Source organism: Apteryx mantelli, chromosome 1 (genome assembly GCF_036417845.1).
Source record: "Apteryx mantelli isolate bAptMan1 chromosome 1, bAptMan1.hap1, whole genome shotgun sequence".
In the NCBI taxonomy this organism is placed as follows: domain Eukaryota; kingdom Metazoa; phylum Chordata; class Aves; order Apterygiformes; family Apterygidae; genus Apteryx; species Apteryx mantelli.
The window spans coordinates 181,823,052-181,843,474 of NC_089978.1; the positions used below are offsets into that span (position 1 = coordinate 181,823,052).

General features: G+C 37.7%; 1 protein-coding gene across 1 annotated transcript in view; it reads right to left on the minus strand.

Moving 5' to 3' along the window:
• LGR5 (leucine rich repeat containing G protein-coupled receptor 5) overlaps positions 1 to 20,423 on the minus strand; it is a 91,059-nt gene that overhangs the window by 19,802 nt on the left and 50,834 nt on the right. Inside the window, exons 4-8 of the mRNA XM_067313326.1 lie at positions 20,242 to 20,313; positions 8,775 to 8,990; positions 5,846 to 5,917; positions 3,184 to 3,252; positions 115 to 186 (exon numbers count right to left, since the gene is read on the minus strand). Coding sequence (XP_067169427.1) covers positions 115 to 186; positions 3,184 to 3,252; positions 5,846 to 5,917; positions 8,775 to 8,990; positions 20,242 to 20,313 — 501 coding nt within the window. The remainder of the gene's footprint in view (positions 1 to 114; positions 187 to 3,183; positions 3,253 to 5,845; positions 5,918 to 8,774; positions 8,991 to 20,241; positions 20,314 to 20,423) is intronic.

Sequence of the window (20,423 nt, forward strand, 5' to 3'; positions counted from 1 at the left end):
GCTTGTATAATGCTGTGCTACACAGTACAGACAGAAGGGGACTTGATAGCCACAATTATGATATTTAATTCCATCTTTTCTAACAAGAGTTATTGGTAAACTATTATCACTTACATTGTAATAAGTGATGGATTGCCCACAAATGCACGCTCTGGTATTGACTTGATGTTATTGCTATGAAATCCCCTAGAAAAAGAAAAAATAGTTTACACAGTAAGAAAAAAAAGTGAATGCATGATCTGAGATTTTTTTTGTTTTTAATAAGAAAAGTGGCTGTGTTTAAAGGTATGTCCTTGTTTTCTAGAAGTAGACAGCTGAAAAAAGCAAAAGAAAAAAAAGCAAAGAAATAGCTGGAATTCTGCACTCTTCTATTTGGACAATGTCATTTGGATGAAGCAAATTGCAAAATGGCATTCTAAAATTGGGATTGCATAGTAGGAAACAGTGAATAATAGGTGTACATCACATATACATGTAGGTACATTTGTGTGTATATACATATACATAAAGTATATACTATATATAAAATATATACATATACATATTTCCCCCTGTACTTGTTAAACTGCAAGTATTTCTTTCCCTGGGATAATAATGAATTGTGCAAATTTATTATGTAAATGATTTTAAACACTATACTATAACATGTTGAGCCTCCCCAAACCACTTTTTGTTGAACTACTTTAGATGTGGACATGAACAAGCTATCCAATGTAGTTGTGCCTGCTGAACAGAGGACCAAATCTTTGCCTTGTCATTAATTACTGGATTTTATTCATATGAGTAATTCTCCATTGTGAAAAACAAAAAAAACAACTAAGGTTTCAAAAGGAACAATGATGATTTGTGTGGGAAATTCCCATTAGTTCAGACTGGTATGAAAAAAGCTTCCCAGATTAAATTTATGCATTTAGAAAGTCTCAAATTGTTCACTGATGCAAGCACATTTGGTCATTACTTGAACAGGTCCCACAATATTGTTTTCACTCATTTAGTAGTCCTGCTACTGCTGATGAGCTACAGAGCAAGGCTCTAAATTCCTAGTTCTTTTGCATGTAATAAAGACTGTAATCCATGTACATGCAGATTCTAAGCAATCTGAGGAACCATTTCATCTAGAACCAATAAACAGACTGTTTGTGTGGCTGTACTGAATGTGATTCCTTGCATGGCAGAAAAGTTAAGGAAATGGCATGACTACTTCCCAGGGCAATATCTGGCCCTTCATCATCATTCTGACTACAGTTTGAGTGAGGGAGCAGCACTATCCTCAGCCAAGAGCATACTCCAGTGCACCTCTACACAAATGAGCATGGAGCAATACTGAGCTGGTCAGAAGTGATGCAGCTCATGGACAGGGTCCGTTTCCTGTGCCCATTTCCTGTGGCACTGCACCCCAGTGGGTACCTGGTGTCTGAACCGAAGCTGGTTTTGATCTTGTCTGTTCACTTAGTGAACAAAAGTGCTGTCTGCACCCCTGGGTAAAAAGCCTATAGTAAGGCCACACTGGGAAAAATGTTTCTGTAGGTATCTTTGAAATCTGGTCTGGCAAACACTATTATGCATTAACTTTGGGTCATAAGTATATCCACTTACTTTAGCGGGATAACTACTCTTACAGCTGAGACCTTGAAGTAGAGCATCCGGGACAATGGAGCTCCTTAGCATCAAACAGATACAGCACTGACTCCCTGGCCTCTTGCCAGCAGATCCCCAGCTCTGATTGGCTGCCTTGATGTCTGCAAGCCCTTTACAACTGGCCATACTCTGTGCTTTCAAGCCCAGGCACAAATTCTCACAGAGAAACAAGCCCTGTTTGGGAACACCCTCACTAAGATAGCCCTGCAAAGAGTTAAACCTCTATGGTCCAGGGCTCTCACCTAGGCCAGAACTGAAGGGCACGCAGAACCTCACGGGAGAGACCCCGTGCTTTAAGGATCAGCATCCATGGCCTAGACAAAGCACCGAAGCATATGGTCAAATTCTGTGCCTGATTTGGGACTTCAGATTGCAATTTCATACTCCAAAGATTTTTTGCACCTAGGAAATTATCTGAAACAACAGTGTTTGAAGTGAGGTCCTGATTAGAGGTGAGGTCCTAAGGGGACCAGTAATCTCAAGCATATCAGGCAATTTGCTGGGCTGGACAACGTGCACTTACTGCAAACCTGGAGTTATTCATGTTTGGCTACTGGCTCCTGAGGTCAGCAAAAAGGCAATCCTTTGAGGCCTCTGGATTTCATGGCAATCATTTGTAGCCCACAGAGGACACTGTGGCAGCTGAGAATAGTTGGACTGAGAAACTCATAGTCCCTTTCCCTTCTCCAGAGCCGCACTCTTTGCCAGCACTGGAGATGCTGAGCTGGTGTCAGCATTGCCTGGCGATTCCCTGCTTTGGAGAAAATCCCAGGTAATTACTTCAACTGGCTTTAAGATCAGTTTTTGATGCAACAGTCACACAACTGTGTCCAATTACTATAGGATTACCTAGCTTTTTAAAATCTATACTGATGTTACCAGTAACATGGTAAATAAATCAAATGGAAAGAATCTGGAACATATACATTGTTGCTAACTAGCTCATTCATTTTCATCTGTTCTTTTAAAATTCAGCTGCTTTTTACAATAAAATTGGCTAGTTACTTTTCAGTGTTGGTTTTACTTTATGCAAACTATGTTTGTGTATTGAGAAGTGTTTGGTTTACAGCATTGCAAAGGACTATTTATATTTGAAAGAAACTGCTTTAATTTAAAGCTAAAAGTGTGGGGGGGGGGAGGAGGAAAGCAAAAGAAATTTAAACCTGATGGGCTAATAGGAGAGCCATGGCTTTTTCTTAGCTTAGAAGATTGCGGTATTTTGAACATTCTGAAACAAACAACTGCTATGTTTGGTACTCAAAATGAATTATAGTGTTCATTATTTACTGTAGTATATTCCAAGGATGAAATTCCTGAAAAAAATCCACCGCACAATGCATTTCAGTACAAAAGTAAAAGTTGTCAGAAGTTAAATGCTCTAAACTAAATGTTGAAAACTATCTTTATGCATGTTGGCATGTTTATTAGCTATTTCCAGGACATCAGTTTTTACAGATAACTGATAAAATCACCAGCATTAAAAAAAAAAAATCAGTCACACACTAGACAAAACATCCTACTTTCTAATATGAGCTCAGTACTTACAATTCTTTTAGGTTTGTCAGTGTCCTGATAGCAGTGGGGAACTCGTCCAGACTGTTGTAATTTAAATCTCTGTGTAAAAATAGATTATATACAGTCTTTAAGGGATAACATAGAATTGTTGGCATTTGTAACAAAGTATCATCTTCCATGCATTAAATAAATACATAAGCCAAAAGTCAGGAAATCCTCAAAAGCATATGAATGTTTTCTAATAAACTCCATTCAGGGTACATTATGATTCCTATTTTCTGATGTGTCCTATTTTTAATTATACATTAGCTACTTTTTGATGAAGAAAATATAAATGGATTCAGATACTAGTAAGGGATCTGCTTGGTAAATTCTCTATCCTTTTCAATATTTGAAAGCATTAATGGAAGAAAATCTGCCTTATGAATAGAATATTCAACAACTTTGTATGGTGAACTGAATTTTACATGGCTGATATGTCTCATTATAAAGGTTTCATTTCCCTCTGATTCACTGTCTAGTTGTATTAATCCTTCATTTTTTTCTCTGATGTTTCTTTTCATGGTCTGTGAGACCAAGAAATATGAAGTGGGAAAAACATGAGATATTGGAATTGGGAGGGTAAAAATGATTGGGGGATATCTTCCCCTGGCCCAACCAAGTGGCAAAACATCCAGTAAATTTAACATTATCATTAACAGTATTGTTAACTGTGAGTTTTGACAATATTCACATGGAGAAAGTTTCTAACCATACAAATCATAAAAATAGTATTTTAACTAGCCCAGTGACCTCTGCTTTAAGAAATGCTCAAGCTGCAATGCTAATTAGACCTCATTCTGTTAAGTTGAAGAGACTGTAAGCAAACTCCTGTCCTTAGTGTGACATGCATCATTTAGCCATAAGAGGACACCTGAAACTAAGACTGAGATATGCCTGTTTACTGCGATGCTCCTTGGACGCTGCTTTTTGAGGCATACAGTCTGATAAACTTCAGTAAGAGACTTTTCGAATAGGCAAAACGCAAATCACAGTTTACAACAGATTGAAATTGAAACAGTATCAGGCTGAAGTAATGCAGGCAGGAAACTGCTGTCTGAACTCAACAAGGCTTTCCTTCCTGCTTGTAAATCTTTCTTTCTCCTACTCATTGATAAAAAGAGATTACAGGAATGTACAGTTTGGTTTTGCCATCCAGTGATATGCATTTTCCAGACCTATGTGTTGATGCAAACCAATGGCCCTAAAGCTGGTTTCCATCATTTACACTGTGATCTCCTTAGATTATCTTTAAACTACCTAGAAACTGGTCTATACAGCGTGGGTTGCCAGTCAGTGTGCTTGATGCAAATGCTATATTGGCCTATTGCAGTGAAGTGGCTGCACCTCCACTTATGTCCAGGTGCAAGGCTGTCCTCTATGTTTTCATCTCTTTCATACCAGGTGGCTGGGACTGGGCTTGTAATTTCTTATTCCATTGTTCGTTCTTCCCCATTTTTGACCAAATGCCATGTGAATCTCATTTAAAAACACAAAACAAACTATTACATTATCCTTCTCCCTTTCCCGTTCCCCTTTCCGGTGCTACACTGAGGGACTTCCTTTCAATTCACAGCAGGCTAAAAGTCAAAATTGTAACATTGCAATGCAATGCTAAGGGATGAATGCAATCAAAACTAGTGATAAAAAAAAAAGTCCCAAACTTCTTGCTTTCTGATCTTAGTGAAGCATGAAAGTGGGTACTAAGTGCTTCTGTGGATGAGAAAGCAAATCATTAGGTTTAGATTAGCATTACCCTTGTTCGATACTTTATGTATTTGCTCCTCATAATGGGTCAGCACCATTTTAGCCTCTCTCCTGGTTGGGTAAAATCTCTAAGATGCTTAGAGAGCGTTCAACTGGTGGTGATACAGCAGGTGGCAGGGGAAAGGATATGCAAGGTTTTACTGCCCTATAGCATTTTGGGATTCTGGGGTCTACTCTAGTGGGCAACATCTTTATTCATCTAACTGTAGCAAAATCCTTTGCACAATATAGCAGCACTGCTTTCTTGTTTGGCGTTCTTCTGTAGAATTAACTTTTGTTAGAAAACGCAAGAAAATTTGAAGTGATCTGAACAGAATTATGGTGAAAACTTGAGGCAATTTCAATCTTTGCCAGCGTCATTCTTTAATGGAGCCCTTTAAAGACAAAAGCTTGGATACAACTAAAGTATTCCTTTTCCCCCCTTCTAAAACACACCTGGCACATTCGCTTTTTACAGCGATAAAAAACATCAAACCATCTGATTTTATAACCCACCCCTCAGCAAGACAGTTTATTAATGTTAAAGCTTTTCATTCTGACAATTTCCCAATATAGTTATTAGCTTTGCTGATTAAACAAGACAAATAATACTAACCTAGGCAAGCATAACTGTTCATGAATAGCCACTTCTTTTTCAATGCCTGGTACAGTTTTCAAATGTCCTTTAAACCATTTATTAATTGACAATGCTTATTAAAAAGACAAACTAATTTTATGGTCAAAAATAGGATTTGTTATATATGTTCATTGTGAATGATCACTTAGATCTTGTAGCAATCAGGCAACCCAAAAAACAGATTTAGCTTTTAGGCTATTTTTATTCTTTCAGAATATTAATGGAAACACTGGGGAAAAAAAAAGAGAAACAAATAAGAGGTCAACTCACAAAGTCTCTAGGCTGTGGAGCCCATCAAAGCATTTCTTTCCCAGGGAGTAGATTCTATTGTTATGGAGATGTCTGCAGGGGAACATTAAGCACACAGTCAGGAAAGCACGTTGCACACAGTGGACTTAAGCAAAACATTTTGATGGTTAAATCAAAAGAAACTTATTTTCAAGCATGCACTGATTATATGCAAGTCATGCTTTTGCAAGAGCATGTATAGGAGGCACCTTCTCCCTGCCTTTCCTCCTGGTATCTCCCCACTCATGCAGGCTTCGATTTGGTTTCATAGAAGGGATTTTTAAAACCACCTAGATTGTTTAAAAAGTGTATATCCTGGTAGGTTGGGGTTCGCGTATTATGTACTGTGAAACTCTAGATATATTCTCATTGGTGATTAATTAACACGGTTGCCTTAAAAACTGTGTGGTGATGTGAGGTGTGTTTGGAAGATGTATATTCAGAGGATGTTAGAGGGGATGGCACAGAACTGGAGCAGGTGAGGAGACGGATAATAAAGCAGAGAGGAAACAAACATTAGGCTTGCAGAATGAAAGAAGACGATGCAAATCATAGGACAAAAAGCTGTAACTTCAATGAGATGAGTAAACTAATTGATCTTACACATGCTGTAACTTGTATTCCTTTGAAACAATAAAAATCCACAGCTACTTTTTCAAATGTTCAGCAATTGAAAGTAATTTTATGCTCTTACAAGATATGTTATATTTTGATCAAACTTTCCCACATGAAAGTTTGGGACTTTCATGCTGTGGCTCGGAATGCTGCTTATTTCTAAGTTTTTTAGATTGACACACAAAAAAAAAAAACATTCCGTGTGCAGCTCATTAATGTGAGTGGATAGAACTTGGAGCAACTTCGGGGTGTTTTTTTAAAAAGGATGCTTTTTTCCCAGCAGACTTTTCTTTCATTTTATTCTTGACACTCCACCCCCATAGTGGAGGGAAACTATGGGAGTAGCACTTTAAAAGAAAAGAGGGGCTGTGAATAGGGAGCTGCCAGGCACAAATCTTTCAACACTTCATTCTGCTCTGAAAATAATTTTAAAGATCACAAACTCTCTGAATGTCCTGCAGAACCTACAGAAATTGAGTCTACTTGCTTTGGGGCAGTCCATAAAAGTCAGAGATTCTGAAGAAAAATGTGAAAAATGCAAACATTTTTTGTTTTTTTCCTTTCCTAGGAAGAAACCTAATCAAATTCTTCTTCTTTTTCCTCCTCTTCTTTTTTTTAGCTACTACACTGACCTTTCATGCTCTAGTTAGTATAAAGAGTTTGTCTGCAAATTCCAATTATGTTTGGATCTTTAATGACTATAGCTTCAATCCTACTCCTATTGGAGCAGAACCACACATAAAGATTTTGGTGAGCCAGAAATATCAGAAGTTGCAGATAACGAGGAATGATTTAATTATTAATAAATCTATTAATAAATAAAAGACCAGAAGACCAGAAATATGCAGGGTTGATCTAAAAACGGGAGCCTGAGCAGAGACAATTAGGGCATCAAAAGAAGTGATTTTCTCCTGGATTTCTTAACTGCCCTCATATCACTGTATTTCTGGTAGGCATCTACAGAACGACTTTCAAGACTTTGTCCATCTTCAGCATTACTAAGTCTAGAAGCTCAATCAAATGACAAGTCCGTCCCCTTCTTCAAAGACTTTAACCTGTGGGAGATTGCTAATGCTGAAGTTCAGTTTACTTCATATAAACAGAAGGCAAAACTGTGTGGCACTACAAAGCCGTTACCCCCTATTTTTTGTGCCCTATACAACGTTCATATTAAGCACTAGGCACAGATGGTGATTATAACTTTCAGTAAAGAACCCTGAAGTGTGCCAGGTACACTGCTTACACTGGGATCAGATTCTTATGTTGGAGTATGCTAAAATATGCTAAGTCTTTTACACGCTATAGTTTCAGACAGCTTGTAAATCTTGACTATATTATTCTCTCTTTAGTAATGCTACCATTTTCCGAGGTATCCTGAAGTAACTTCTCTCCCTCAGTTCTCCTCCTCAGCTTCTTTAGACAGTCTAGAAACTTTTTCCTCTTGGTACATTCCCAGAAGATAAAAAAATTGAATCCGTGTTCCATAGTATTCCCTCCAGATTCTGGTGTGAGTTTTGCATCTGTTTTCTTTAGCAATATTGGCATGTGAACATATCAAAATACAAAACTACATATACTTTCTATGAGGGGAAATACATACATTTATACTGTTCAAAATTCTTTTCAAGTCACCCAGAAAGCTTTTCAGTTCATTTCCTTTTTCTAATCTTCCCTCATTCACTACATACTGCCTTAGAGTCTTAAAGGACATACAATTCTTCTACTCCTGTTTGTTTTGCCGACCCGATACGGTGATCTTTCAATTCTCTTACGTAGTTCTTTACTGGAGATGGAAACTTTTAAGCTGGATCAAAAGAAGCAATTTGGAAAATACTAGTTTAGCTGTAAGAAGTTGTAAAAAAATCTTTCTCCAAGATCATTGATTTTTTTATTTTTTTTCTACTACATGTAAAACGCTGCAGAAAAACAAATTTGTATTTGAAAAGAACATCTTCTGTAACAATCTCTTTTGTTACAAATCTCTTTCGCTGGTATTTAGCTCTTGGTAAAGGAATATCATTAAACTTAGTGCAAAAATAAAGGGGATGCTTTAGATTTATAGCCCCAAAATATAAATTTAATATTAACATTGTAAGATAAAATGACATTTAACTAATGTGGGTATTCACCCATCATTTGCCAACGGGGGAGGGACTAGGGGAATATTTAATTGTTAAAGGTTGTCTCAAGCAAAGTCTAAATTAAATGTTGCATGTTAAAGTAATTTATCACAAAGAGGCCAAAGCCTTGCAAAGAAGTCAAAGATTGTGGCTAAAATGCAATCAATAAAACTTACAAAACTACCAAACTAGACAGGTTTCCAAAAGCATAGTCTGGTATGTGATGAATTTTATTCAGTGCCAGTGTCATTGCTTGTAGTGCTGGTAAACTTCTAAAAGCTTGGACAGGAATTTCTGTCAAAGAATTATCATCTAGCCACAGGTGTCTGAGGGAGACCAAACCACTGAAGCAGTTGGGGGGCACATAGTTGATGTGGTTGGCATCCAGACGCCTAGGAGAAAAAGAAATAGAAAAAATTGATTCTGAGAAAAGAACAGTGAATTCACACAATGGCTATAAGAAGTTATCATTAAGGACACAACCCCAAAGGAAGGACATGGGCTGCCATGTCCATTTCTCATTTCCTGGAGATTCTGCATTTCAGTCTTGTCTGCAACCTAATCCCTGAGACCTCGTATTGTGTTCATAATTCTTCTGGTCAGCTGGCTCACTGCAGCGAGCTCCCCATTGGAGCCACCAATTCACTGAAAGTACAGGCTGATCATTTTTGAACAGAGCTTCTCTGTGGACTGGGCATGAATTTTTTCCTTCTGCCAATCATGTGAAAGTATGGAATAAAAAAAGGTATAAGAAACACAGTAAGAGATTCTCTTTCAGAATCTGTAAATCACTGAGTCATGGAGTTGAAAGGTGATTTGGCTTTCCATACCCTATGTACTCATTTTAAAAGCCAAAAATATAACTCATTCCTGAGTCTTTTTTACCATCTTATCTCTTGTTAAATACTGGTTATTCCAACGATTCCAATGAGCACTGAAATTAATATTTTTTAGTAGCAGAGAAAAAAGTTTTTTAAATAGAGATCAGTGTTGCAAACATATTTATTTTGAAAAATAAGTTATTAAATACACTTCAGTTGCTGTAGAGCCAACAGAGGGAGCTCAACTGCACACTGTACTGCTCTTCTCGAGATTCTGCAGGTGATGTCTTGCTCTTACACTTGTGTAAATAAAGAGTAAATCTACTGATCCTTTTGCAGATATGAGGTTTTAAACAGGCAGTAAACATATGTCATATTTTCACTGACTTTTACTTTTGCTCTTTTTTTTCCCCATTGTGATGTTTTCAGGGAAACATTTAAAAGTGTGCTTCAGATTTCTGAAACTTCATGAAACATCAAGATAGTGATCTGAACTCTGATATTCTTTTTTTGCTTCTAATGTGTTGCAGTGACTTGTACTTTGTAACATAAAAGCCATTCTCTAGAACTTCTGTTGAAGATGTCTGCAGAGAGGAGTAATTAAGTGAATGGGGAAATAAAAACAAATTTAAATAGAAGTTTGAAAACACTACAGAACAAACAGACACACCCAGGGTACAAAGTAACTCTGTACAACCTAAATTCAGTCTGTTTGAGAGAAATGTAATACACTTTGTGGCGGGCATAATAATCTCTTTATTTAAAGCTGCTTTTTCATTTACAGTCATGTAAAATGTCAGGTCCATTCTATCTCCTGCTCCACGTTGCTTCTACCTACTGCATGAGAACAAATAACGAATGCTAAGGCTCCGTGCCAGACTGGCAAGTAACTGAGACAAGGTCAGTTGGAACAAATTTATAAAGTTCAGTGTCAAAGTCCTTGTACAATTAAATTTTCAATATAATAACTGACATGGCAGGCAGCAGAGACAGAGCTTCCAAAATAACTCAAGGGTCTGTCAACAAATGGGTGAGGCTGGAAATGTTTAGAAATACTCATGCTGTACCTCCTCTATTCCCCAGGCAACAACCATGCTATGCCTGTGTTTTCAAATAAGGTATAATTTGAATGAGTAGATGAGGTTTCTTTGTGTTTGGTTAGAAGTAAATTTCTTCCCTGTGTGACGCTGGTATGTAAACTAAGAAGTTACAGTTGCATTAGTTTGACAGTTACACTGATTAAAGAATGGAGGCTTTATTCAGCCTAAACGTGTTACTATATTACAGTTAACATCTTGTTCCATATGAAGCCTGAGCCTGCAGCTTCGACTTCTCTGTTGACTCCAGATTAGTTACTCACATATTCCTTGGCTGCATAGTGAAGCCAATAGCCAGTTGTCTATGTGTGATCTAAGTGGCTAAAATGGCAATACTTCTATTGTCTTCAGTGCAATCAGGATTTTTACCTTACCCATATTTAGTAGCAAATTAAGGAACCGATTTTGTTTATACCTTAAGTTTCCACCACTGGTTATATAAATAAAATATACAACATAGAAGTAAAAATAGGACTGCAGCAATATAAATGAGATTCTGGGTAGCTGGATTATTGTGTAAATAAACTTTGTAAGAAAACAAGAAACTACAATGATTTGTGCTGTAAGCTCTGTAACTGGATTACATACCCTACAAGTGCTCTTAAGAAGTACTGCCTCAAGTGTTCTTTTGTTATCTAATCTTTTTAAAATTCCCAAGTACCATTTTCCTACTTGCAGATTAAAAATTTCAGTAGTGATTATGTTTCCTATCATATTGTAGGTAATGTACACTGATGTAAAAAACATTGATCAAAATCATCATTTTCAGCCAATTGTTTTACACGTTGATCAAAGTTTTGGCACTTTAAGAACTAAACCCATTAACTAACAAACATGACCCTATTTATAATTTAAAATATATAGATAACATGTGGGGAGTTTGAAAGCTGCTATTATATTCCAGAGAGAGCCAATTTAGAACAGAAATGCTTGATCTCCTCTGATAGGCAGCATATAAGTAAGACAGCCAGTATGAAATTCATCATGAGCTCACTTAAAATGTCCAAACCTTTCAAAGTAAATGCTTGAGCCATGTGGACTGTATCCCACTCTTGCTTCCTGTGACATATTGTGAATGTTATGACCATATGCATTATAAATTATGCAAAGATATTATTCATATAGAATTTTGAAGATGACTAATTTATTGGTACTCTGAAACAGGTGAAGGTAGATGTTTGAAAAAGATTTGATTCATATTTGTTTTGATCAATTCAGTATGAACTGATAGTTTTAAGCCACTGTTTTTCTGTAGGGCCCAACAAAAATGCTTTCCTCCCTGATGTATGAATAATCTGGCTTCTAAGGGAATATATGTTTTTTCCTTTTTCTGAGTCTTCCTATCAAGAGCAAGCCCAGCTACAACCTGGATGTATCTACTGATCACGAAATTCCTTAATGTCTTGTGGGTGCGTCTTGCTCATGCATTCAAGGTTAAATCAAATGCTAGATGCGGGATCAGGAGGCAAATTTCTCTGAAGTCAGCCTGACAGAGATTGTTGGAGCATTCCCCTGAAACACTTGGTACAGTCTATTTGCTAGCATCATCTGTGTTTTAACCTACTGAATCACTTGAAACATTGCAGGGACTGAGTGAAGTGTGATGGCCATTGTCTCTCCTGCTCTTTTCCTGTGGTAGGTTGTTGTTGAAGCTGATAAAACTTTTATTTTGGTTTTCACGTTTGCTGTGGCCTCTGGAAGGTGGCTGTGGCCTGTTGTGTGCAAGAGACAGTCAGAACAGATGATCTCTTGACATCTCTGAACTAGATATCTATTGCATGAGTTGCCTCTTCTTGCAAGGAAGGACCCTGAAAAGATACTACAAAGGGAATGGAATGGAAATAAGCCACAAAGATGCATAAAAAAGTCAAAGATAAAATGTTTCTTCTCACATATAAGTTTAAAATAGGACAGGTAAAACCAAAGGAAAAGGGGCTATCCATAATAGGCAGGGGAGGCAAACAAGCGAGAGCACATGAGGACTGATTTCAAGCACAGCAGAGAAGAGACCTTCCTACCTTCCTCCTTTCCTGACCTGGTTCTGCTATGTGAGGAGCAGTAGACAAGCTGCTTGCTGCAAGGTCTGGGGCAATGACAAAAAGTGGTTGGGGGTGGGACCTCTCTGGGGATGGTATAAGAGAGAGGATGGGGTCATCATGCTCAGCCCCACCGTTTTTGCTAGCTTGTGGTAGTCCCTCCACAGACCAGCTCTCAGCAGCTTGTTTATATGAACTGGGCTAAAGCCCAATTTAAGGAATGGCAACAGTGACATCAAAATTGGCTCTGAAAAGTGGATGTAACAAAAATATAGCTGGCTATTGTGAGTTTGGTTTTCAAGCATGGCCCTTTAGCAGGATATCCCCTTCACTCCACAGGGGAAAATGCTAGGACTATTGTAAAAGCATAATTACAACAGACCAGCACAGCAGTTCCCACATCTCACTTTCAGCTCTGCCCTTGTATGGGCCTGTATAGGATTGATACAAAGAACCCTGTGCAGCATAGTGAGACCAGAAGAAATAAGAAAAAGGTCACAGTTTTGGAGCATCTTTTCCTGTCCCACTATTTAGCTTTACATGACTGGGAGGTCTCTGCAGCTCAGAGTTTCACTCCTTAGTGTTTCTCTTCACATCCAAATGTGCGGTTCAGGTATTCTGATAAACCTGCATTTGAGACAGAGGCCTGGGATATTACCCAAATGACAGTGTCATTGTATAAAGCACAAACAGCCTGTTGCAATGCTATTTTCATACTAAGATCAGCTCTGACACTGGGCACTCTGAATCCCCAAAGATGGGAAAAAGCGGGGCCAGCAGGAGTTGCTGGGTTATCCTGGGACTCTGGCTGAATACCCTACACAGTCTGTGCCTAACCTTGTGCATTATGTGTGCCTAGAGCACTCCCAGGTCCTGTGGCCAGGTGGCTCAGAGTGGCCCACACTGCACTAGTGACCTCTCCTAGCCTCCCTAACAAGGTGGCTGTGTGCAGATGGCTCCCTTGGAAGGGTCCCAGGAGCATGCAAACTGCCAAATGACCCTGGGGAACAGTTCAGGTAAACATCAGTTGGCATGGGGCAAAAGCGTGCCAGGGACCCTGCTGACAGTGCAGCACTACGGACGGTCACGGCCGGTGCCTGGGAGTGCTCCTAAGTACTGTTTGCTTTGCTGGACTGGCTGTAGCAACAGTGTGTCATTTTACAGTGCCTTAGAGGATCTCCTCTGAAACAGAGGGTCAGCCCCCTCCTTGTTTACCGTTCCCAGGGTAGCTGCTCCTCCTCCCGCATGCGGTATACATATCCAGGTGGGGCTCAGCCAGGCAGGAAGATTTTTGCTGTGTGGTTCCAACGTTGAGAAATTTGTCTGTCTCTTGTAGACATGATAAGAATTTTAACTCTTATGAAACTGGTCAGAAGATAGAAAAGTCAGATGCCTCTTAGCTTTTCCTGGATGAAACAGAACATCACTCAGCGGCCTGGAATTGCTGATAGATCAGTCTATTTGCACCCCACTTTGAGAACAATCTGACCCTGCAGCGGGTTCAACGAGGGATTGCACCCAAGTGAAATGGTGGCAGAGAGAGCTTAGGGACCCTTGCACCTTGTCTTCCTCCCAGCTGCCTGTGAAGCTAGAAAAGCAGCTGAAACTGAGAGGGGTGGTCCAACACTGTACTAGTGCTCCATGTTTCAGCCCCTCTTCTGGTGTCTATTGTGCCCCAGGGCTCTAATAGCTCAAAAGGACAAGACATGCAATAAAGTAAGGAGACTGCAATACTGAGTTTTGAGACATCTTTGCATATGTGTACTGATGCAAGCATGGGTACACACAACCTTTATTTAAACTGTGGGAAATTCCTCCTCAGGGAGTTTGTGGGTAACTGTTGAGATACTGGGTTTCCTAAGAATGATATTGCCTTCTGCAGGCTTCATTATCTTAGGGTGTACAGTGGAAAACCACAGCTAAAGCTCTTTTCTTTTAGCTAAAGCTCTTCTCTTCATGAAAAACAATTTTCTTGGGACAACGTGATTTCAAAGTAATTTTGCCTTCACAGGAAAGTGTTGATTTTTAAGTAAAAATCAGGATTATTAGCACAAGCATCAAACTGCAAAAAAAAAAATAGTTTAAAGTTAACATTTCTGACAAAAGCCTTTTTTATTTTAAGACTGGATTGGAAGCATTTTGGAAGTTTGTTCCATGGAAACCTTCAATTCTTTGTTCTGATTCAGAATGGAAACTTCTCTTGAAACGTCAAATATTTGGAGGGATAAAGAGAAGGAGATGAAAATTCCATTTTCTGACCTGTTCCATCCAGGCAATGACTAAGAATGTCCTAGACTATTTCCAGGTAACCTTTTATGTAAAACCCTGTGTCACCTTCACGTGGTCCACATGATACCAAAATATCTTAAAAAGAAAATTTTAGTGTTTTAAAAATTCTGTTAGGCAATTTGAAACAAATTTCATTGGCACTATTTTCATATCTTCTTACCTGTAAAGTCAAATTCATTTGCTATACTAAATCAAATTTTGCAGGTTTCAAGGGAGAAAAGATGGCTTATCAACTCTTTCCAGTTCTTTGGAAGAGGGGCTATCTTGTATTCTACCCTGTTTTCTATTATTAAAGTAAAAGTCCTCTCAAATTTTACAAGAATGAAAGCAGGTGATGTGTATTTCTGTAAATAATGCTTGCTTTTAAATGTCCTCGAGGACTGGTTGGGTATGGACAGTGACATACTACTTGATGTGTTCTTGTTCTTGGTATTTCTGTGTCTGACAAAGCAACAGTAAAAGCTGCTCATTAACAATGATGCCTAAACAAGAAAACAAACCGGGAGTGAAGTTTCATCTGTAGTATTCACTGCAAAGTGTTGTATTACAACAGTGCAATAAAAGAAGGGCAGAAGGTTTGCTTCTCCATCAGCAATGTTAATTACACTTTCCTCCTTTGTTTAGTAACATTCACAAATGGAGATCTGCAAACTTATCAGTTCCTAGTAATAAAAAATTATTGGTGTTAACACTTTCAGGGAACAAACTTTTTAAAAAAATAATTGACATGTCATTGCCTGTTTTGACAAATCCTTCTTGTTCAAAAACAAAATACTTAAATTATAATGACATCATTTATGTACCAGAATTGGCAAAGATGTGACAAGAGAATTACACCACAGGAAAAAAAGGTATCTATTTAAACAAATACATAAATTTAGCGAAAAGAGTTGGCCAGAAAGCAAGCTGTTAATGAATAACTATATTTGAAAAATAAGTTAATACACGCATCTAAAAAGTTACTGGACTATACAGGTCTATTCAAAATCATTAAAAGCCTTCTTGATTTAAACAGCAGTGTGCAAGAATGGAGATACTGGAGCTTGGGAAACCTAAAACCCACAGACCATCTGCTTATAGTCAGTTCTAAAGAAATACATTTGCTGAAGGTGGACGTGATAGGGAAGACAGCATTCAAGTGACACTTCAAACCCTGCTGCCAAGATCGAACTTGCAACACATCAGTGATTATATGTTGGTCACTTTCAGTCATGGTACTTGAGAACATGTTTTCCTCTCTTTGGCTTAACAGAAATAAATATCATTTCCATTGTTAGGGCCAGTAATCCTGATAATTTGTATTTATATTAGATTTCAAAGGAAAACTATAGCCCATATAATATGTTAAAGACATTGGAGATAACCACATCTCAAAAACCAACTTGTTCTGGTTATTTCCTTAAATCCTCCTGCCATAAAGGGAATCCGAGTCGCACACAATCATTGTCCAAGCAGCATGTCACCATTGTTGACTAGTGAACTACAAAGATTTTTATAGAATTGGAGAAGATTTTAATATTGTTTAGTCTTATTTTTGTTTCAGTTACATAAAAACATACAGTCCTTTGTTTGCTTGAAGGCAGCAGGATTCAGGTTTTCCTCACAAATTCCTGCTGCTTAAGATGAAATGAACAAATCCTTGGCTTTTTTTGGTTAGTTTAATTTTTGTGCCCATTTCTCATGTTATAGTACTCATTAAATAATGTCTGCTGCCTGAAGAAAAGTGATCTATTTTTAAAGGTAGTTCAAGTGTTAAGAAAGTCTAAGCCTTAAGAAATTTATGAATATATATCACTCCATTCAGCATGCAAGCAGTATTATACCTTGGATTAGAAAGAGGAAGGAACTTTTGCTCATCTTTGCAATACATTAGTTCTTCTTGCTCTATGTACCACAGGCCATCTAACATCAACTAGTCTGTCTGTCAATATCGATACTTAGACTGTCATCACTGAGCCTGGACCTAAAGGATAAGGAAGGAACATCATCCAGAAGTACCTTTTTGTGCAAAAATTTGTGATGAATTTGTATTATAAGCAATCATGGAAAATCAGTATGTGTGTGTACATACACACACACAATTGTATTTATATAAAAATTATTTGAACACAATCCTCTTCATATTAATTAAGGAACAAGGCAGTTAGTATAACTTGTCTCTCTACATGACTGTCTTTCTTGGGTGAAAAGTACAAAGGGGAGAGTTTTGAGTTCTGTCACCAGTTTTCTTTTCTTCTTTTTTTTTTTTTTTTTGCAACTGTTCTAGCTTGAGGAAAAGGGTTAATGAGACTTCCACAAGTCATGTCAGGCTATATAGTTAAACATAATAAATACAAGAACTTGCTGTCTTATAGAAAATGTGCCTTTGTGAAGGCTTTTAACCTCTTAATTACACTCTTGAAAACACTCCCGTTATTTCAAAGGTTTCAAGAAATAATTCCTATTGTAAATCAGAAACCAATGCAAGAGTCACCTTGTGAACAGAAAATTGCTAGACTGCATGAAACAAGAAATTGAATCTCTGCACACCTTTATCTGACAGGCACAACCTAGTTTAAGCAAACAAAAGAATAATAGTTTTCTTTTCCTCAAAGAGGTCTCTTTTGCCACTGATCGTCTTTCAACTGATAGTAGCTTTTCTGTACAAACCCCTATCATTCTATCTTGGGTCTGCTACACAGCTGTTTAAAGGTTTCTACTGGCCATTACTATTCCCCCTCTGTTTTGATTCTGCCACAGGATATCAGTCCTTTACACAGACTACATAAACTGCGGTTTACTTCTTCAGCTTCTTCCTCACCTCAGGGAAAGATATTTACAACAAAGAATGAGTGAGACCGTCATTTTGTTTAGAAACTGTATTGAAAATTCAACAGTTTCTTTCAGAGCAACAAAGGAACTCTTGTTTGCTTGGCTTATCGTGTTTTGGTCCAGAATGTGTATAGAATGATGTGATCTCAGCAAGATTTTTTTGTTTGTTTAGCAGAAAGAAAATCTAATATAGTCACTAGACCAGCATTTTCTCATGACTTTTTAAAAGATCAAAGGAAAGAACTGTAACCTCAAAAGTATATGGCTCAGATATTTCAGTCTGTGTCTGGTCAATAAAGAAAAAAGGCACTGACCAAATAACAATTATAAGATAATTAATTCTTAGGGCTCTTTTACCTTTAGGAACTTCAACGAACACTTTGTGTATAAAGGAGGTAATTATTGTTCAAGAAGGACATAAAAACCTGGGAGTTAATACTGTATAATATGTGTGTGTGTAGTGATAAGTTACACACAAATGACAATTTTGCTGGAAATCAATTCATTTCATTAATTCTGTTCATAAGATTTTGGCTGAATTGAACATATTTAAAAGAGGTTAACCATCTGGTGGATCTCCTTTATATACAAACAAAGAAGAGAGCATGTTCAACACAGTATGCTTCCCACCAATAGATATATCTCGACTTTGACCAGACTGGATAGTTTGGTATCCATGCTCACTGTATCCTTGTCTTCATCAGACTTTTACCTGTGAGGCTGCTGATTAGTACATACTGTAGGAACATTTTTTTGTGACAGATATTTGAACTTATCTAATGACTTCTACATTAGGATCTTGGAACTTTTTAGGAAAGTAATTGCATTTCAAAATAATTCTTTGGAAGTATAAGGTGGCCAGCTAAAGCACAGAGAAGAGTCAGCTGGCATTTTCCTGCTTCCAAAGAAGTTGCATGCCTGTCTTCCATCATCTAGATATCTTATGCTGCACATTCAAGATTAGCAGATACTTTAGAAAATTTAGCCCTTATTATATCAGGCAACAATGAACATTTGTGGATAAATCAGAAATAGAATCTATATATAGCTTCCTGCATTGAGACAGCAAGAGCAATCTTGTGGATGCAAAGTGTCAACTGCAAGAGCTGCGGAAAGAACTCATGATACTGAATTGACCAAGCAATAACATGGCAGATGGATACCAGTGAAGATAAACGCAAAGCGATGCAGCTGGGGAAAAGGCAATCCCAACCTTATATGAGGAACTCTTGAGTAGCTATTAACATGCCAGAAAGATGTCTTTAGGTTATAATAAATAAGTATGAAAACAACAGCTCAGTGTTCAGCAATGGTTAAAAACAAAACTAAGTTTGTGGAGCTAATAGGAAAGGAAAGAGAACAAAAAAGCATCATTGCACCACATCTATGGCATGCAAACACTTTCAATATTCTGTGCAAGTCTGATCTTCCCCTTGAATTGTCTCAAATACAATATAAGAGAAGTGGGGAAAAAAGTTCAGGGAAGAATGACAAGAATGATCAGAAGAAAGGAATATCTCCCACATATGAAACAATTCAACAGCCCGTAACTGAAAAACATGACTAATGGAGATATAACAAAGGTCTATAAAATCTGGAGTACATCAACAAGGAACAGGTATTCACACACTCTCCTGATACTGCATTTAAGCGTCACCAAACGTGGTGGAAAATTCAGAGTAAATAAAAGGAGGTGCTTTATCACACTGCCCAGTTAGCTGATCAGCAGATATGCTGCCACAAAAAATTATGGATGTTAAATGGACTCAGAAAGCAATTGTTCAAACTCACAGAATAAAATCCTTCAAGAACTAAGAAAACACTATGGGCTCAGTGAGTTGCTGAATGCAAATCTCTGGCAGTTGGGACAGGATAGCAAGGAAGTATTATCATATTCTTTACCTGACCTTTTATTTTTTCTTAGGCATCTGCTGTTCAAGACTGGATAATGGGCTAGGTCAGCTTTTAGCATGACCTGGTACAACCATTCTTACGTTACAGGGCAGAAGCTCATCAAAATAATTTCATTCATACTACTAATCAGCCAATCCTCACTCCTGGTCTAGGAATTTTGGCAGCAGTTCTGTTAAAACTGAAGTTTGTGGACTGAGTCAGCATGGCACAGTCAAGAAATATAAATAGGGAGACCTGCCTGAAGCACAGACTATAATTAAACATCCTCTAGTACGCTTTGTTTCATGAGTTAATAGTGTTTTTGATGTTGCTTATAAAGAAAAAATTACACCAGATGAAATAAAAAAAGGGAGTCATTTGGGATTCTCTTCATGGGAAAGACCAGTGCTCAAGGGATCATACTCTTCTTGAAAGAGAAAATATTGCAGGGCAAGGAGCATTTTCTCAGACCATGAACCATCTTATAACACTGTAAAGCAGCTGTCAATGTCACAAAATTACTGGAATGAAATTAGTCACTTCTGATGTTTAACAGAAAGTACAATTCTGAAGAAAAGCAGCTTAAAGAGAGTTAAAACAAAAAGTTGGTTCAGCACATTAAGGAGGTAATTAATAGGTAATCTTATACATTATTGTTAATACAAGGTTACAAGCTGACATATCAAGTATACTCACAGAGACTGGAGGCTGCGCAAGTTCTGAAGTGCTTCAGCAGGAACCTGGCGTAGTTGGTTATTCTGCAGCATCCTACGTTTAGAGTAACATGAAAACCAGACCCAACACAGTAAAGACAATTATTTTCTATTGCAAATTTTCTTCCAAGCTTACCTCCTTTTTTTCTTTTGCTATACTTTAAG